The sequence below is a fragment of the Leguminivora glycinivorella genome, chromosome 7, assembly GCF_023078275.1.
Source record: "Leguminivora glycinivorella isolate SPB_JAAS2020 chromosome 7, LegGlyc_1.1, whole genome shotgun sequence".
NCBI classification, from domain to species: domain Eukaryota; kingdom Metazoa; phylum Arthropoda; class Insecta; order Lepidoptera; family Tortricidae; genus Leguminivora; species Leguminivora glycinivorella.
Window position 1 is genome coordinate 14133742 of NC_062977.1, and position 16755 is coordinate 14150496.

General features: G+C 38.3%; 2 protein-coding genes across 3 annotated transcripts in view; both read right to left on the minus strand.

Annotated features, from left to right (window-relative positions):
- LOC125227970 (inositol-trisphosphate 3-kinase homolog) overlaps nt 1-11619 on the minus strand; it is a 130211-nt gene extending 118592 nt beyond the window's left edge. The window contains exons 1-3 of the mRNA XM_048132391.1: nt 11223-11619; nt 8100-8192; nt 7424-7477 (exon numbers count right to left, since the gene is read on the minus strand). Of these exons, the coding sequence (XP_047988348.1) occupies nt 7424-7477; nt 8100-8192; nt 11223-11288 (213 nt within the window). The 5' untranslated portion in view covers nt 11289-11619. The remainder of the gene's footprint in view (nt 1-7423; nt 7478-8099; nt 8193-11222) is intronic.
- Nucleotides 11620-15098: 3479 nt separating this feature from the next.
- LOC125227904 (rotatin-like) overlaps nt 15099-16755 on the minus strand; it is a 68925-nt gene continuing 67268 nt past the window's right edge. Inside the window, exon 35 of one of the 2 annotated variants that reach the window (XM_048132306.1) lies at nt 15099-15369. The gene's annotated coding sequence lies outside the window, so the exon portion shown is untranslated. The remainder of the gene's footprint in view (nt 15370-16755) is intronic. The other variant, XM_048132305.1, reaches the window with a different exon arrangement.

Consider the following 16755-nt stretch of genomic DNA (forward strand, 5'->3'; position numbering starts at 1 on the left):
AGTTACTATTTTCAGTAGACTTTATATATTTCATACCATGTTTGAGAAAAGCACTATACATACCTCGGCGGGAAATGGGGTCTATATGTCTTCGGCCGGCAACCCCCTTTGTCCCGGCCTCTGTAGCAATGTACTATTAATGAGCCTAGCAGGTACTGGTATGTACATACGCATAGCGTATTCCACATAAGCAAGCTTTTATCAGAACTATAAAATATCAATATCCATTGGAACATAAAAATTAATCCTACTATTATTGTGACTGTTCAAGATAACGCACATCTAAAATTTCCCATGTGGCATGTGAGAAGTAAGAATTCTACCATCCCCTTTGCTTCAGTGGCGTAGAAATCGACGGATGCATCGTGGTGTGGGCGATGAGCTAGCATCATGCCACTGTAGTTAACATCATTGTTTAGCTTTCTTTCAAGTCTTTCAACCCCTTTATTGCTAATAGTGCACTGAAACTCGAGAAGTTACATGTCTTCAGCCTACCGCTTTTGGGAACCTAGGCGTGAGTTTAGGTATGGAATAAAACATCAGACCTCCCGGAGTTCAAAAAAAGAGAGACAATAAGGGCTCCGCGTCTTGATATGTAGTTCGTCCTTCTGTCACCGCTGAATTTAACGCTCCGAAATCAAGTAAACGATTAATTATTGAGGTAGGCACAAATACGCGAATGACAGAATTTATCATATCCACATTAAATATACACAGAACCTAAAAAGTTAGAATTATGATTTAAGTTTAGCAACTTGGTGAACGCGATTACACTTTCCTAAATAGGATCCTAAATGATTTAGCATCCTAAATTTAGCAAACTGTAATAGAGGCTTAAAGGAAATGATAGTCGAAGGGTTTGGGCTAAAGACGAGACGGAGACTGAGCGGTGGAGGCCGAGAGATATGGCTTCTGAGATTTCTGAGTTGGGGGACATTGTTTTAAAATTTCTGAGGTCGAAATTTAAGAAATGATGTCGGGGATTTAGGAATTAGAGACAAATGGAACGCTAGGTCAGCCAGGTCAATTAAATCATCACCCGACCAATGAGCAGGACAGGACAGGACAAAACGGAGAAAATATAAATGTATGCTGATTAACTCGTTTAAATATCGTTCCAGCGCAGGTTACGTTTTTTACTCATTTTTTATATACCTATAAGTAAACTCAAACTGCCTAAAGACCACTTTATAACACACAGTATGTACCTTGATACCAACTTAACATTAACAAACAATGAAAATTCACACAATTCACCCACCCCGAAAAAACATGTGATTCATTTAAACCATAATAAAAGTTTTTTTTTATTGTCATGTTTCCCGCCCGTACGTACCCTTGCACATAATATGTACTTGAATTGTAATAAGTAGGTTACTTAGAAATGCGAAAATAAGAAACAAAATCTTTAAATAATCGTATGTCAACTCAAAGAGAGTTATGTTTATGGCTGTTCGTCGCAACAGAATTTGAAGAGCATTTCACATGCTAAGTAATATAGTGAATTTTTGTGTGTCCGTCCAAAGTTAGGAAACATAATTTTCCCCTCACTAGCTCTGAAACACGTGTTTTGTCCTTTAATACCAGCGGGTAAAAACGCATTTTATCCACTAGTGGGTAAAGTAATTTGACCTTGAATAAAGTCAAATTAACTGCTTTAAAATTGATAAAAGTAGGTGAATCTAGTAATAAAGATGATTTACCACCTGTGGAAGTACTGGAAGCAGTGATAAACGCATTTTTGCGTTGTAGTTTCCTCGCTATAGTGAGGGGAAAAGTTTTGTGTTACACTCGGGTGCCAATGTATTTTACTTCTCGTGTGTTAAAAAACTCGCAAGTTCAGGATTCTATTCTCGAACCACTCGCTTCGCTCGTGGTTCGACTATAGAATCCTTTCGCTTGCTCGTTTTTCAATTCCACACTCGGCGTTAAAATACAACTTTGCCCCCTTGTATAACAAATAACTATTATACATCGCATTCGAGGTACAATCTTGTAAATCAGGGGATAAAAAGTAGTTTTTAATTCTGCATGAATCTGGCACGTGATAGTTTTCCCGTCAACTCGTCGCAAAAGGCCATACACCCCGCGTATTCATCGCGTTTTTACATATTTATAGGTAAAATAAGTTATTTGGTGGGAGAAAAATTCTTCAGCTATAGTTTTTTGTATAGATTATAATGTATTTTAGGGTTCGATGGCAAAATCCTTATAGTGTCTTGAATCCACTTCTCCTCTCGTCCGTCCAGGAGTTGACAGGAGGTAAATAGTAGGAAAGAAAACAATTCAGTTAGGTACTTAGAAACCCTAACAAAAAGTACTTGCCTAAAATAGTTATTTGTTATACAAGGGGGCAAAGTTGTATTTTAACGCCGAGTGTGGAATTGAAAAACGAGCAAGTGAAAGGATTCTATAGTTGAAACACAAGCGAAGCGAGTGGTTCGAGAATAGAATCCTGAACTGGCGAGTTTTTTAACACACGAGAAGTAAAATACATTTGCACCCGAGTGTAACACAAAACTTTTCCCCTCACTATAGCGAGGAAACTACAACGCAAAAAATGCGTTTATCACTGCTTCCAGTAGTTCCACAGGTGGTAAATCATCTTTATTACTAGATTCACCTACTTTTATCAATTTTAAAGCAGTTAATTTGACTTTATTGAAGGTCAAATTACTTTACCCACTAGAGGATAAAATGCGTTTTTACCCGCTGGTATTAAAGGACAAAACACGTGTGTCAGTGAGGGGAAATAGTATATTGTGCAACAAGGGAGGTAAGGGGGATTTTGTCGACGAGTGTTTTAACTCGCGACAGCCGCAGGCTGGAGAGAGTTATAGACACGAGTTTACAAAATCCTTACCTCGTTTAATTTAATAGTACAAGTTTCTAATGGGTTGGCAACGCGCATGTGACACTTTTTTTTTTAGTTGCAGGCGTCCATAGGTTACGGCGGACCGTATGATTGTTTGCCACCAACGTGGTATTAAAAATATATATATTAACCCTTCAACCTCCGGGGTCACTTTCCGAAATAAAGCTAAGGAAAAATTAACTAAAATCCCACGTGTGATCCATGGCAGGCACGTGAGGCTAGCTTTCAGGCGGTCAGTCACCGCCGCGGCGCGCATATGTTTTCTAAATATTATAGGAATGCTTATATTATGCTCCCAATTTTTATGTGGCGGGAAAATGCGATCAGAGTTCTGTGACCGGAGAGCTCGCAGGTTAAGGCACCGAAGGTCAAGTTGCGTGGTCAAAGATCAGGATTGAAATTGTATTTAAATGCAGGGTGGACATGTTTTAATGTTACTTGTTGATGATAAAATATCTAAACGTTTTTGCATGATGGTTTGAGTTGTAGTATACCTAGGGTAAAGTGCTCTGTTTGGAATATAAATCGCGAAAAACTTATGAACAGGAAACTTATGAACAGAATGAATTAGACAATAATGCTGATTTTGTTGTTGATCTCATCTAATCTACACTTATCTACGTTCTAAATAGTTTATTACGCTTGCTTAGCTTTGCCAAGATATATGAGGAAATGATTTATTTTTCTGCCATGGATTTCAATGCATTTAAACGGGCAGACATAAATACTTATGGCAGGCTCAATTATCTCTAGAATAGTGCTACGTAACTAGCTGTATTTATTCATACATTCATACACAGGAAGTTATAAGATACATGACGTGCGAAGCGATACTATAGATAACTAATAGACTAAACATCAATCAGCCAACAAATATCCCTCAAGCGTAATGCCACGATCATTAGTTTCATTGACATAACGTAACTTATGCAACATGCGTAGTAATATGTACCAACGGAGTGGACTTTACTTACGAGAGATAAAGTTACCTACATGTGACGAATGGAAACAAATACCTAACTAGGTATTTTGAAAGTTTGCCCAGGAGCAGGCAGGGTATTTCAAGACTTCAAGAGCCGTAAAGTAGGATGTGCATAGGTACAATTGTGAACTTTGAGTGAATTGAAAGAGCCAAATGCGTTTCATCAAGAGCCGAGAGCCGTAGATTGCCGACCGACCCTCTGACTCTGCTTTGGATAGGTACCTTCAATCAGTCAGTGTAATCACCCATTAAACTTACAGTCAACCAATTGGAACCCTAGGCCACTGTAGAACTATGTCATAGTGACGTTATAAATCAGATTGTAAGAAATCTCTTACTGCTTGTCATTTTGACATGGTTGTAGAGTGGCCTAGGGTTCCAATTGGTTCTCAATATGGCCATTGTTTCTCAGTGGCCGAATGTAAGGCCCAAATTGAGGATTTTCTCATGAAAATTAATAGAACACTAAATATTATTCGACAGGATTAATCATCATCATCATCATCTGAGGCATTACAGCATCGGGTGGGCCTTCTCCAACATTTCACTCTGATCTCTGAGACCTATTACAGTATTAAAAAAATATGTAAACCTTTTTTCTATGTCAAGGAAACGTAAAGTATAAGTGGCATTGGGAATACCCACATTTAAATAATCAAATATGCCAAAAAAATGTGAAATTCCGTGTCGTCTTTGAACAAATTATAAATATCAAGCAAACACTTAGTAATGTACGTCTATAAATTATCTATTGATCCACTGCAAGATATACTTCTTCTAGCTATATTTATAGCACATTGCACTATCGCAGGGGGAATGAATGCCTCTGGCCACGAAAGGCTCAGGTTATGATTAGTTTTTGAGGATTTTTATGCATATATTTTTTAAAGGCTAGTTCGCTTGAAATATTTCAGTAACGTTAATCCGTAAGATATTATTTAAAATGTATGGTATGGTGCAAAGGGCCATTAATCCATTATACTCTGTGTGAAATCATGAAATTCGCAATGTACCTACATCTCATTTGTCAATTATTCGTGTAAGTTAGTAGCTCAGAACATTGCAAATACCTCATTACCTATAACTAGAAGCAAAGACATATATATAAGTCCGTATAGACAGATAAAGTCTAAGAAAAAAACGTACCTCAGTACCATACAGAAAAAGGTACGGTGGCCTAGATGGCATTACACCTTTGGGGTACGCTCAGCTAGATGGCGCTAGTATTAATATTTGACATTTTAACACATATCAAGCTAACAATATGAGCCAAATTGTCAAAACTGAGGTTCAAAAGTTTTAAGCTTGTGTCGAGAGATGGCAGTCTATGCACTGTGATGACACATTTTACTTTGACAGTAACTCTCTATATTACTCGGTCCTCTTTGCTAGAAGTTAAGAATGGGTGGCAAATTGGCAATGACAGAAACACAGCAAGCATTTACGAAGATTTTTAGCATTTATATTAATTCTCCACATCAATTTACATTAAATTTAAACCGATTTAAATTTTCCGGATATAAAACCAAAATTTGATTTGTTTACGCCAAATATTAAAATAATAGACAAAAGCTCACTTTGTCTCCTTGGGTCCCCCATCTTTGAAGAATCCTATTCAAATTTCATTTCCGAAACAAGTACTAATTTTCAAAATTATGAAAGTCGTCTGCTAGAAATAAGTCCGCATTTCGCTTTGGCTATAATTAAATTCTGTCTTTTCGTTCCAAAATTAATGTATGTACTTCGCTGCAGCCCTTTTTCGAAATTTCTTAATTTATTAACACCACTGGACGACTTAATCAAACTTAATTTGGAATCTATTTTAAATCTGCAGTTCAGCGAAGAGTCCTGGATCCAGGTATCCCTTCCCATTCGCCACGGTGGGTTAGGGATTCGCAAAATTTCAAGTGTCTCTACCCCGGCGTTTTTATCTTCCGTTCACAGCTCAGCAACCCTCGTAGGTAAAATCCTAAGGGCATGCCCTACAAACTACGAGATTGCTGCTTTAACGGAGTCTAAAAACGCCTGGGCCATTGCCTGCCCGGGTAAGGATTTTCCGGAAAGTCTAAATTCACAAAGGGCCTGGGATGACATCCAATGCAAAATTATTTACGACTCTCTTTTGGGCCGCAACACAGGTTCAGCACGCGCGAGACTTTTAGCTGCAAGTGCCAGGGAATCCGGCGCCTGGCTTCACGCTTTCTCGTCGGTAAATACGGGAACCTTTCTTGAACCACACACCCTCCGCGTTGCTACCTGCCTGCGACTTGGCGTTCGGGTCTGTGCTCCACATAGGTGCCCCTGTGGCACTGACGTCGACGCCTTCGGACACTACGGGCTTTCCTGCCAAAGGAGCGCAGGCCGTTTTTCCAGACACGCCGCTGTCAATGATATCCTCCGCCGGTCTCTTGCCAGTGTCAATGTGCCTGCTCTTCTCGAGCCCCCGGTATTTTAAGAGATGATGGTAAGAGACCAGACGGAATGACACTAATTCCGTGGAAGCTGGGACGGGTACTGGTGTGGGACGCCACATGTGTAGACACCCTAGCTCCGTCTCATCTCCACGGCACATCTTTTAAGGTCGGCGCAGCGGCTGAAGCGGCCGAAAAATTAAAGAAAACGAAATACAAGGGTCTTGGCGCCGAATACAATTTCGTACCTTTTGGCGTTGAGACCCTTGGCCCGTGGGGTCCGAACGCCTTAAATTTATTTAAGGAACTATCCAAAAAACTGTCAGAGGTCAGCGGTGACCGTAGGGCTGGCAGCTTCCTCGCCCAAAGAATAAGCCTAGCGATTCAGCGAGGAAATGCTGCCAGTGTCTACGGCACCATGCCTAAGGAGTTCACCTAGTTTTTAATATTTTTAGTTTAGTTAGGTATTTGTTTTTAGATTAAGGTTTAAATTATGATTAGTATTATTGTTTTTATTTATAATTTTGTACCCAATAAATAATCTTTATTATTTACATTATAATAATAATGTCCTTCGCACCCGGCCAATAGCGAAGTAACTATTTATGCAGAATTGCTCATCAACTAAAACTTATTTTTGGCATTCCATACATAAAGGATCCTTATGCTAAATCTACAATACGGACGGATTTCTATTGGAACTTTAGATATAAACATATATTTCATCCTTCATTGATTCTCTGGCCTTAGAACAACTCAGTATCCGCACTTAAACAAGTGCCAAATATTGGTATTTGTGGGAAATCCCAACGTTTCCCGAGATATTTGCTTAATGCCATCAAGAGCCAGTTAATCACATACTAGTTCTGCAAATTTAAAAAGACATATATATGCCCTTATGCCATACTACGTACGGCCTTTTATTAATTATGTTCTGACATTCATAAACAGGCGCATGCCACGGTCTACCATGAATCATAATTGTCAAAAAAATGCTCTCAAATATTTGCCAAATTATAAATAACTGACGTCCTTTGATTCATTACGCCTGGTACCTAGGCAATAACCTTAATTTAAAGGCGTATCTATGATATCTACGTAAACAGTTGAGGGATTAAAAGAATGGAATGAATAATATGTTTATGAAAATCTTACCTTATATTCGGCTTCGTTTTTCTGTTTGCGTATGCCTTTGATTTGTTTCGGGATCTGTAAAACAAATACAATACTTATAAGTAATTCTCTCTATATTCATCCCACTGCAAGGCATAGGCCTCCTCTTCTTCTAACACAGGCAAGTAATTACAAGTAAGCAAAAGTTAATTAGTTACTAATACAAGGCCTTTCTTTCTTGTGCTACTCGTAGTTATGCTTATAGAAGTTATTTACATAAATTAATACCTACTCAGTATGGCTCGCACCAATGAGATCTTCGCATCTTATGTTAAGTAGGTGCGAAATGTATACTGCCAGCCGCTTTTCTGTGAAGGAACACATCGTGAGGAAAGCGGAACCGGACTAATCCCGATAAGGTCTAGTTTGCCCTCTGGACCGTAGGACTAGCAAAAATGACAATCGTTGCCACTAGACACCTATCGTAACGCCGTCTGGCTCTGGCGCCAATACTGAAGAGCTATAGAAAGCATTTAGCTAAGTACAATACCTACTCTGGATAGAAAAATGGCATTCGCTTTCGTAAAACCAGTCAAAGTAATGACCAAAATCTGGTAAAGCTGACCCGAGGGTCCGTAGTCCGATGCATGGGCCGTACCAAAAATGGCAGAATAACGCAAGGAAGAAGAGAGGTAAGTAGGTAAACCATGAAACGTACCGCACAGTGAAAGCAGCTGAAGAGTGAAGTAGAACTGGATCGCGCTGAAGTCGGACTCGACTCTTCGAGGACCTCAACGATGGTTGCTGTGCCCTGTCGACAATTCAACAATGAGTCCAGATTACACTATAGTGGAAAAATAACTTAGGTGAATCAACTTGTCACTTATCGTCTTGCTTTTTATTGCTAGAACAGACTATCCGTCTTAGGTTATATTGTCTATGCTGCTAGGTACCTATGTTACGTTCTCTTGCATTCCGTTAAAATACTTAAGATCCGTCATAGCCGTAGAACTATTTGTATGGTAGTTTAAGCACTAGATATGAAGAATGACGAAATGAATGACTATGACGGATCTTATTTTCACGGATTCCGATCGGACGTCGTGCGAAATCGCTCTAATTCTTTAAAACTTTAAGGCATTAAGTAAAGTTTGCAATCAATTGGAGCCCTTTCCTATACATAGTTAGGTGGCCCTATGTATAGGAACTGCCAATGGTTTGAAGAACGTCGTACCTACGCAACTACTAATAAACTATGAGTTTCTTGCAGGTCTGAAATCTTCTCGAGGCTGAGGCGTAGGGTTAGAGCCGGCGTACCTTTATTGGACGTTCATATGCGCATTGTAATATGCCTACTTGAAAAATAAATATTTTATTTTCATTTCATTTCTACTTTTGATCCCTGGCTGACAAAATACACAGAAGTTTATTTTTTTCACAATTTTAAGGGACTTTAACCTTGAGTCTGTGGGTTTTATTTATGTTCAATACCTCCATGCGTTTCCGAGACAGACAGGGTCTGGACATACAGACGAACGAAGGGACAACAAAGTCAGCAGCCAAGCCCATAAGAGTTCCGGTTAGTCCTTTTTAGGGGTATGGAATCCGAAATAAAAATGTTACTTAAAGCTGAGTTTAGACCAGCAAGTTATTGCTGCAAGTTATGAGACGCACCTATAGGTAGTAAGTGGCAAATATCCGCATCTCTTTCTTGCATATACTTCTGTCTCAAAACTTGCACGTCTAAACTCAGCTTAAGAATGCTTAGGTACCTACGTATGGAAGTATTAAGACAATTTTAAAGTTAAACAAGCTGTTGCGAGACGAGTCTAAATCTTATACTTTTAAACGAGCAATTCTTGTATATTTATTTATTTATTTATTTATTTATTTATACATACCGACGATCTCGGAAACCGCTCTAACGATTTCGCTGAAATTTGTTATGTGGGGGTTTTCGGAGGTGAAAAATCGATCTAACTTATCCTTAGGTCCCGGAAAACGCGAATTTTCGAGTTTTCATGCGTTTTTCTTCGCGCGCCATCTCGTGTGCAGTAGTTGTATTGTTAAGATAGAATTATTTCGGTCGATGTAAGTAAAGTACTATTTATTATAAAGACTAGATGGCGACACAGATCAAGGCGTCGTATACGAAACAACAAACATTAAGTAACTTATAATTCGCGGGCGAGGTGTTATAATTTTTTCAAGTCATTTCATATTAATGAAAAGAATACTTAACACAAATAGAAAAATTCACTATTTGAGCTTTTGTGGTGTAACGCGCGCCATCTCGTGTGGAGTATTTGTGTTGTTAGATGGCGACACAGGTCAAGGATACGAAACAACAAACATTGACTAACTTATGAATCTTATGATTCGCGGGTGACAAAAGTTACGTATTCATTAAGTGTTTTAATTATTATTACGAATTTTAAGCTTCTTCCGTTATCTCAGTACTATTTATAAGGTAGTGGTAGGTCTGTCATGTAAAAAACACAAGAAATAAAATAGAACACCGAGCGAAGCTCGGTCGCCCAGGTACTATAGTCTAATAGATATACATTATATGTATAGCATAGGAACAAATAAGTAGGTAAATGACACACTTGGACATGCGGCCGATTCTAAAATTAGATTTCAAGCTGGACGCCGGTTGTTGATTTAAAATAAGTATTATCGTTCGGTTCATGAATAGTAGGTAATAAGCAGTACCGGTGGAAAACTTGTTTTGAAATGATGACATTCGAGGCGGATTAAAATATGTGTTACTAGTTTTTAATAAAAAGTTCTGGCGAGACAACCTAATGCAAATAATGTGTGTCAGTTCCAAGTTAGAACCTAATCGATAACCGACATACCTAGTAGGTGCATTATTCTTTCGAAATAGGAACATACTTAAGTATTATATAAATAAATAAATAATAAATAAATAAATATTGGGGGACACTTTACACAGATCAACCTACCCCAAACTAAGCAAAGCTTGTACTATGGGTGCTAGGCGACGATATACCTACTTAATTATATGTATGTGTTTATAGATTTCAGTAGGATCGACATTGTACATAGACATTCAGTTTAGACGGCCCGAAAATAATCCAAGAAAAATATATTAGCGTTTGAGTGTGAAAAACTTGTTTGTAGTCAAATTGGTCATGTCTCCTTCTAAAAACTTAACGAACCGTATCTATGATAACATAACAGATGTATAATTGTATAGCATAGTTAACCTTGGCGAAACAATTGAGCCGAAGGAACAAAAGCAGATGTGGCTCGGCCGGAGGTGCGTGCTCCGTACGCTAAACGAGCACGCCTAACTTTAATCAGCTTATAATATTGCAAACAACGTCAAGTACTTAATATACTACGCGTCATATATTTTGTGGCCGAAATTACATATCGAATAATGTTAACCTTACTAAGTTAAAAGCAATGTTTCACTCATGTTACACCGAAAACTTAGAAATTGAACAATCAAACTGTTTACGTAACTGATTGAATATGTACACACAGGTTCTTGACCCTGGGGTCAAACAAGCCGCGGACGATTTAAAGTATTTACATTTTACACTCTAATACAGTTTGTGCCTAACCTTACGAATTACTTTGATGTTGGATAGGTTGTCTTCCTTAATTATAATGTTAGTGTTATATAATGAGGGAGGCGGTTATACGGACACGGACAGGCTAAGGGTCAGACCGCGAGCCGGTAATGATCGTAAATATTGATGGCGATCGAGTTGAATGCACCGAGTGCGATCCACGTCGCGACCTTGTCCGCGCGCAGATAGGCCAGATAGTGCGCCGGCGCTGCGCCGGTAGCCGCGCGCTTACTTACGTTAGCTTCGCTCTTCCCATCGTACACCGCCGAGTAGCTCTCCGGCGGGAAACTGAACGATGACATGCCCACTGTTACACACACTCGCGGTCAAACACTGGAGGCTCTGGACCGCCGGCCGCGGCCGCCCCGGCGATCCATTGTTCCTTATTGATCGTTTCGCGAGGAAGACGCGCGCGGGCGCGGCGGGTAGGGGCAACGCGACCGCACTGACGCGACGCCGCCGGCGCCCGCACACGCGGATTATCGCTTTACGGTCACCGATAATGAGCAAAGCAAACTTCCCCGTACTACGTTTGTATCGGCCCCTCGCGATTGTCGCGCCCTTTGCCTTATCGCGCACGACGCTCAAGCAAATCGAAGGGAACTGACAGTTCTTCGCGAACAATACCCGCACTGTGGGTAAGCCGAGGCACTTGATGAGTTTATTTATAGACTTACCTACGTAAGTAAACAATAATAAAGTAAACCATCGGCAATCAGCAATCGCACAAATCGAACGAGTTGCGAATGCACAATAGCAGTTTAAACCTACTGTTTATATTAGCATTAAATATGAGTCCGTGCATGTTCGTGCAACTTCTATCTACACATTTTACTAACCTACGTCAAACTGTCAAGTCTCTGCATGAAAATAAAATATGAAGGTAGGTAATAAAGAAAATATGAACTATATTTATGGTGTGGCTCTGAAGCCAGACCACACTATGTTGGCAGCGATTTTTATAGCCCAGGCGGTGGCGGTGGCGATTTTATTTTAAACGCAAAACTTCAATGAAAATTACTTTTACTTAACAATGGCGCCGTTCAGGGTATCAAAGTCACTGGTCTGACTCTAACTGACTTTATAGTCTTTGTAATGTCATGTTGTTGACTACTTGTCTAGGCTTCGATAGCACAGGCATCGCAGGAGTTATTTTACAGATCAACTTCTGTCAGATTACCTATGGCATTTAGTATGTATTTTATGTCGCACTACACTAATGAAAAATATATTGGCAACGCCCTTTAAGAATACCAAAAGTATCCAAGTCTGACAAAAAGACTAAATTAAAAATTGTACACTGTTAAAGTCGTCCTTTTCAAATCAATATGTCTAAAACGGGACGACACTACATTGCCAATTTTTAATTTCTTTTGGCAAACTGTATATGTATAATCATTTAGGCATTTGTTTTTTAACTCGAAATCGTGTTTTACAATTAACACATTTAACTGTCAGTCTGTCACTTACGTAGACATGTTTTTGTAGTCAGTATTGTTCAAGGAAATTAAAATTATCGTATTATGCCAGTTTTCCTTATTCTACTCATAAATTACCTATTATAAGTAAGTGTGTTATCAAAATCAAGTTTGTGTCTCTAAGGCCCACTTGCACCAATGTGGGCTGTCATCTGTCAAATTTCATATAAAATGGTGGGTTAACCCTCCATTTTCGTTGGTGAAAGTGGCCCTAATAAAGTAGGCAGGGCCGGGGGTTCAAGCCTCAGATCTTGCTCTGAGCTGTCAAAAGTTCCAGGTGTTCTAAACACAACTTTATTGTTTAAACTGTAAGAACGGTTATAAAATATGTTCATACATGAATCTATTGTAAAGATATCGATCGACCTAATTAGAACTTTAAGATACGTCAAATATTAGTTCTAGAAACCTACGATATGCATCGGATAACCAAAGTGTATATATAATCAAAAACATCCCCTTTTAGAGCGTGTTCACACTATCCGCTCCGACATCGGATGAAGGAAGGATCTCAAATGCAAATGACAAAGATGGCGCCTTTAATATATAGGATATCAGGGGCCCATTTCTCGAAGCTACAAGTTACAATTTACAAGAATACCTTTTTGTACCTTTTGGCGTAGAAACTCTAGGTCTATGGGGTCCCAGCGCGAACAAGTTGTTCACAGAAATCGCGAAGCGTCTGGTTGAGATAACTGGTGACTAAAGAGCTGGCGACTTCCTCGCACAATGTATCAGCATTGCGATACAACGAGGAAATGTCGCCAGTATCCTTGGTACAATGCCTCAAGGGCCTATTTTAGACATTAGCTAGCTTTTAAGTTTAGTCTTAGTTTCTTATATAATAGGGAACTTGACTGTAGTTAAAATAAAATATTTTATACCATGCATGAAATAAAGCATCAGATAATTGTAAGAAAAACATGGACATTAGTTATTTTTAAATCCAATTTCTATTTAATAAGTCAGGTAGAAATATATAAAGTAACTGAGTTGACCGTGACGTCACTCAATTCGATTTCATATAAATTCCATATTAGCAAGTCCTTAAAGTTTCGTCGTTTTGACAGTTCTTAAAAAGAAGCTGATTTGACTAGGAGGCAAGTAGCCTATTATGTAAATAAAGAGTTTTCTACTTACCAATTTACAGTGGTAGTCAATGTCTAATATGACAAGCAAGTTGGAAAGAGACTTCCGCTTGTAACTTGTAACTTTCAGTTTTGAGAAGTGGGCCCCTGTCCTACATCCGATATCAGATCGGATAATGTCAAAACGCACATACACAAGCTATCTGGTGTTCGAATCGAGCCAATTACACGCGTACAGTTAGCATTATATTAAACAATAAAATGGACGTAAAGGAACGAAAGAAAAACATTATAAAATATTTCAAACATTTATTTCATATCAACTTTATCAAAAACAAAACGCTCGGTTAAGTGTATGTCACACTTGAGATTGATCAACGTGATATCACAAGTCGCATTACAATTTTAATACTGTTTGCTAAGTCAATATCATTTAAGTAAGCATATAAGTTTTCGCACTTCAGATTTACTACTTGTTTTTACTTAATAATTTAACACATTAATGTAAAAATGGCAGTCATTTTGGCACGTTAAATTTTACAATGATTTTAATACGAAGTGTTTTTTCCACAACACATTCATGGCTCCTTTTTTCTACTCGTCGACTTTAATCTGTCAATTAGGACACCACAGACTGAACTATACGTGCTGACTTTTCAGTGTTGGATAGTCTTTAAACTTAGTCAACTATAATATTTCATTACACTTCACTTTAGTTAACTGAAAAATTTTCAAAAATAGAATTTCATACAAGTTCTATACTAATTTGCGATACCTGGCAACTTTTTCTGCATCTGAAACACATTTTTAGGGTTCCGTAGTCAACTAGGAACCCTTATAGTTTCGCCATGTCTGTCTGTCCGTCCGTCCGTCCGTCCGTCCGTCCGTCCGCGGATAATCTCAGTAACCGTTAGCACTAGAAAGCTGAAATTTGGTACCAATATGTATATCAATTACGCCAACAAAGTACAAAAATAAAAAGTGGAAAAAAATGTTTCATTAGGGCACCCCCCCTACATGTAAAGTGGGGGCTGATATTTATTTTCATTCCTACCCCAACGTATGATATATTGTTGGATAGGTATTTAAAAATGAATAAGGGTTTACTAAGATCGTTTTTTGATAATATTAATATTTTCGGAAATAATCGCTCCTAAAGGAAAAAAAGTGCGTCCCCCCCCCTCTAACTTTTGAACCATATGTTTAAAAAATATGAAAAAAATCACAAAAGTAGAACTTTATAAAGACTTTCTAGGAAAATTGTTTTGAACTTGATAGGATCAGTAGTTTTTGAGAAAAATACGGAAAACTACGGAACCCTATACTGAGCGTGGCCCGACACGCTCTTGGCCGATTTTTTAATCTATCGCGTTATCGGCCAATCACAGACGGTTATTACAAACAATTGGTTACCAAGTAATTCGATGTTGATACAACGGTGAACGACGCCATTAACACTAATTTAACTTGAATAATGATATTTTTCGTCCATTGATGATGAAGATGATGACTCATAGAAAAAGTACTGTACCATGGTACTCGACTGAAAAGCTTTGTATTATATCACGATTGTATAAAATACTATTAGTAGTCACTATATATTTTGAATGCAGCCGAAATCATAGAACAGAACTCCGTGACGAAAAACTGAGGTCGCATCGAGTTCGAGCTCATTAAAAATATCTTAGGAACGGGATTGTCAGCCAAAACAAGCTCTTCCACCGAATTAGCAGTGGTCAACTTGTGTCATAAACTTCAATTTTCAGCAGCAAATGTGTGAGGACTTTTGTAGACGATGAACGATACAATTCTTTAAGCTGAAACAAAAATAATAATCATTTAAAATATTTCGTATTTTGATTTGTTTCGATCCATTTTCGTATTTTGATTTGTTTCGAAAATGGATCGAAACATGTCGAACGCTATATCGACTTAACACGTGAGTAACCCGCTTAAAATATTTTTAAATATGTTTGAGTCTCACTGGAGTTTTATAGTTAAAATCATTTAAAATGCTAGTGAATCAGGTTTCATACCTACATTTTTAAATTGTTTACGGACTCGGTTACACACACAAAAAAGGATTGTATGGAATTTTACTCAGATCTCTTTCTTGACCTACAGGACATCTACGTTCAATGAGGAGGCACACTGACATTTTATCCCGCCAGGCGGCGCCTGTGCAAGTGTCTAGGCATATCACTGTCATTCATATGTGAGAGAGAGATCTTCTTCTCGCTCTCACGTAGGTATGAAATTCTTTATCCGTGCAATGGACTAATAAGGTGGCGCCATCTGTCCAGGGTTCGAGGATATATATCAATGGATATTATATCAAGATGTATATCCGATATATATCGGATATATATCCAGCGGGGTTCGACGATATATATCAATGGATATAAAATATCCGATATTTATCATTTGTTTATAAATAATTATTGCAATACAAAAATGGTTTAAAAAATGTAACATTGTCGAAAATATAGTTTTTTGTGTTTGGTACTGTTTTTCTACTAAATGTTCTGTTTTTTATGGGATACAGGCGTGATTGTATGTTGTATGTATGTATGTTCTGTTTTTAGGGTTCCGTAGTCAACTAGGAACCCTTATTGTTTCGCCATGTCTGTCTGTCCGTCCGTCCGTCCGTCCGTCCGTCCGTCCGTCCGCGGATAATTTCAGTAACCGTTAGCACTAGAAAGCTGAAATTTGGTACCAATATGTATATCAATCACGCCAACAAAGTGCAGAAATAAAAAGTGGAAAAAAATGTTTTATTGGGGTACCCCCTACATGTAAAGTGGGGGCTGATATTTTTTTTCATTCCAACCCCAACGTGTGATATATTGTTGGATAGGTATTGAAAAATGAATAAGGGTTTCCTAAAATAGTTTTTTGATAATATTAATATTTTCGGAAATAATCGCTCCTAAAGGAAAAAAAAGTGCGTCCCCCCCCTCTAACTTTTGAACCATATGTTTAAAAAATATGAAAAAAATCACAAAAGTAGAACTTTATAAACACTTTCTAGGAAAATTGTTTTGAACTTGATAGGTTCAGTAGTTTTTGAGAAAAATACGGAAAACTACGGAACCCTACACTGAGCGTGGCCCGACACGCTCTTGGCCGGTTTTTTAGTAGAATTTTCCTTATCTGAATTTGTATTCATTGATAATGCAACAAATACATATCATAAATATCCG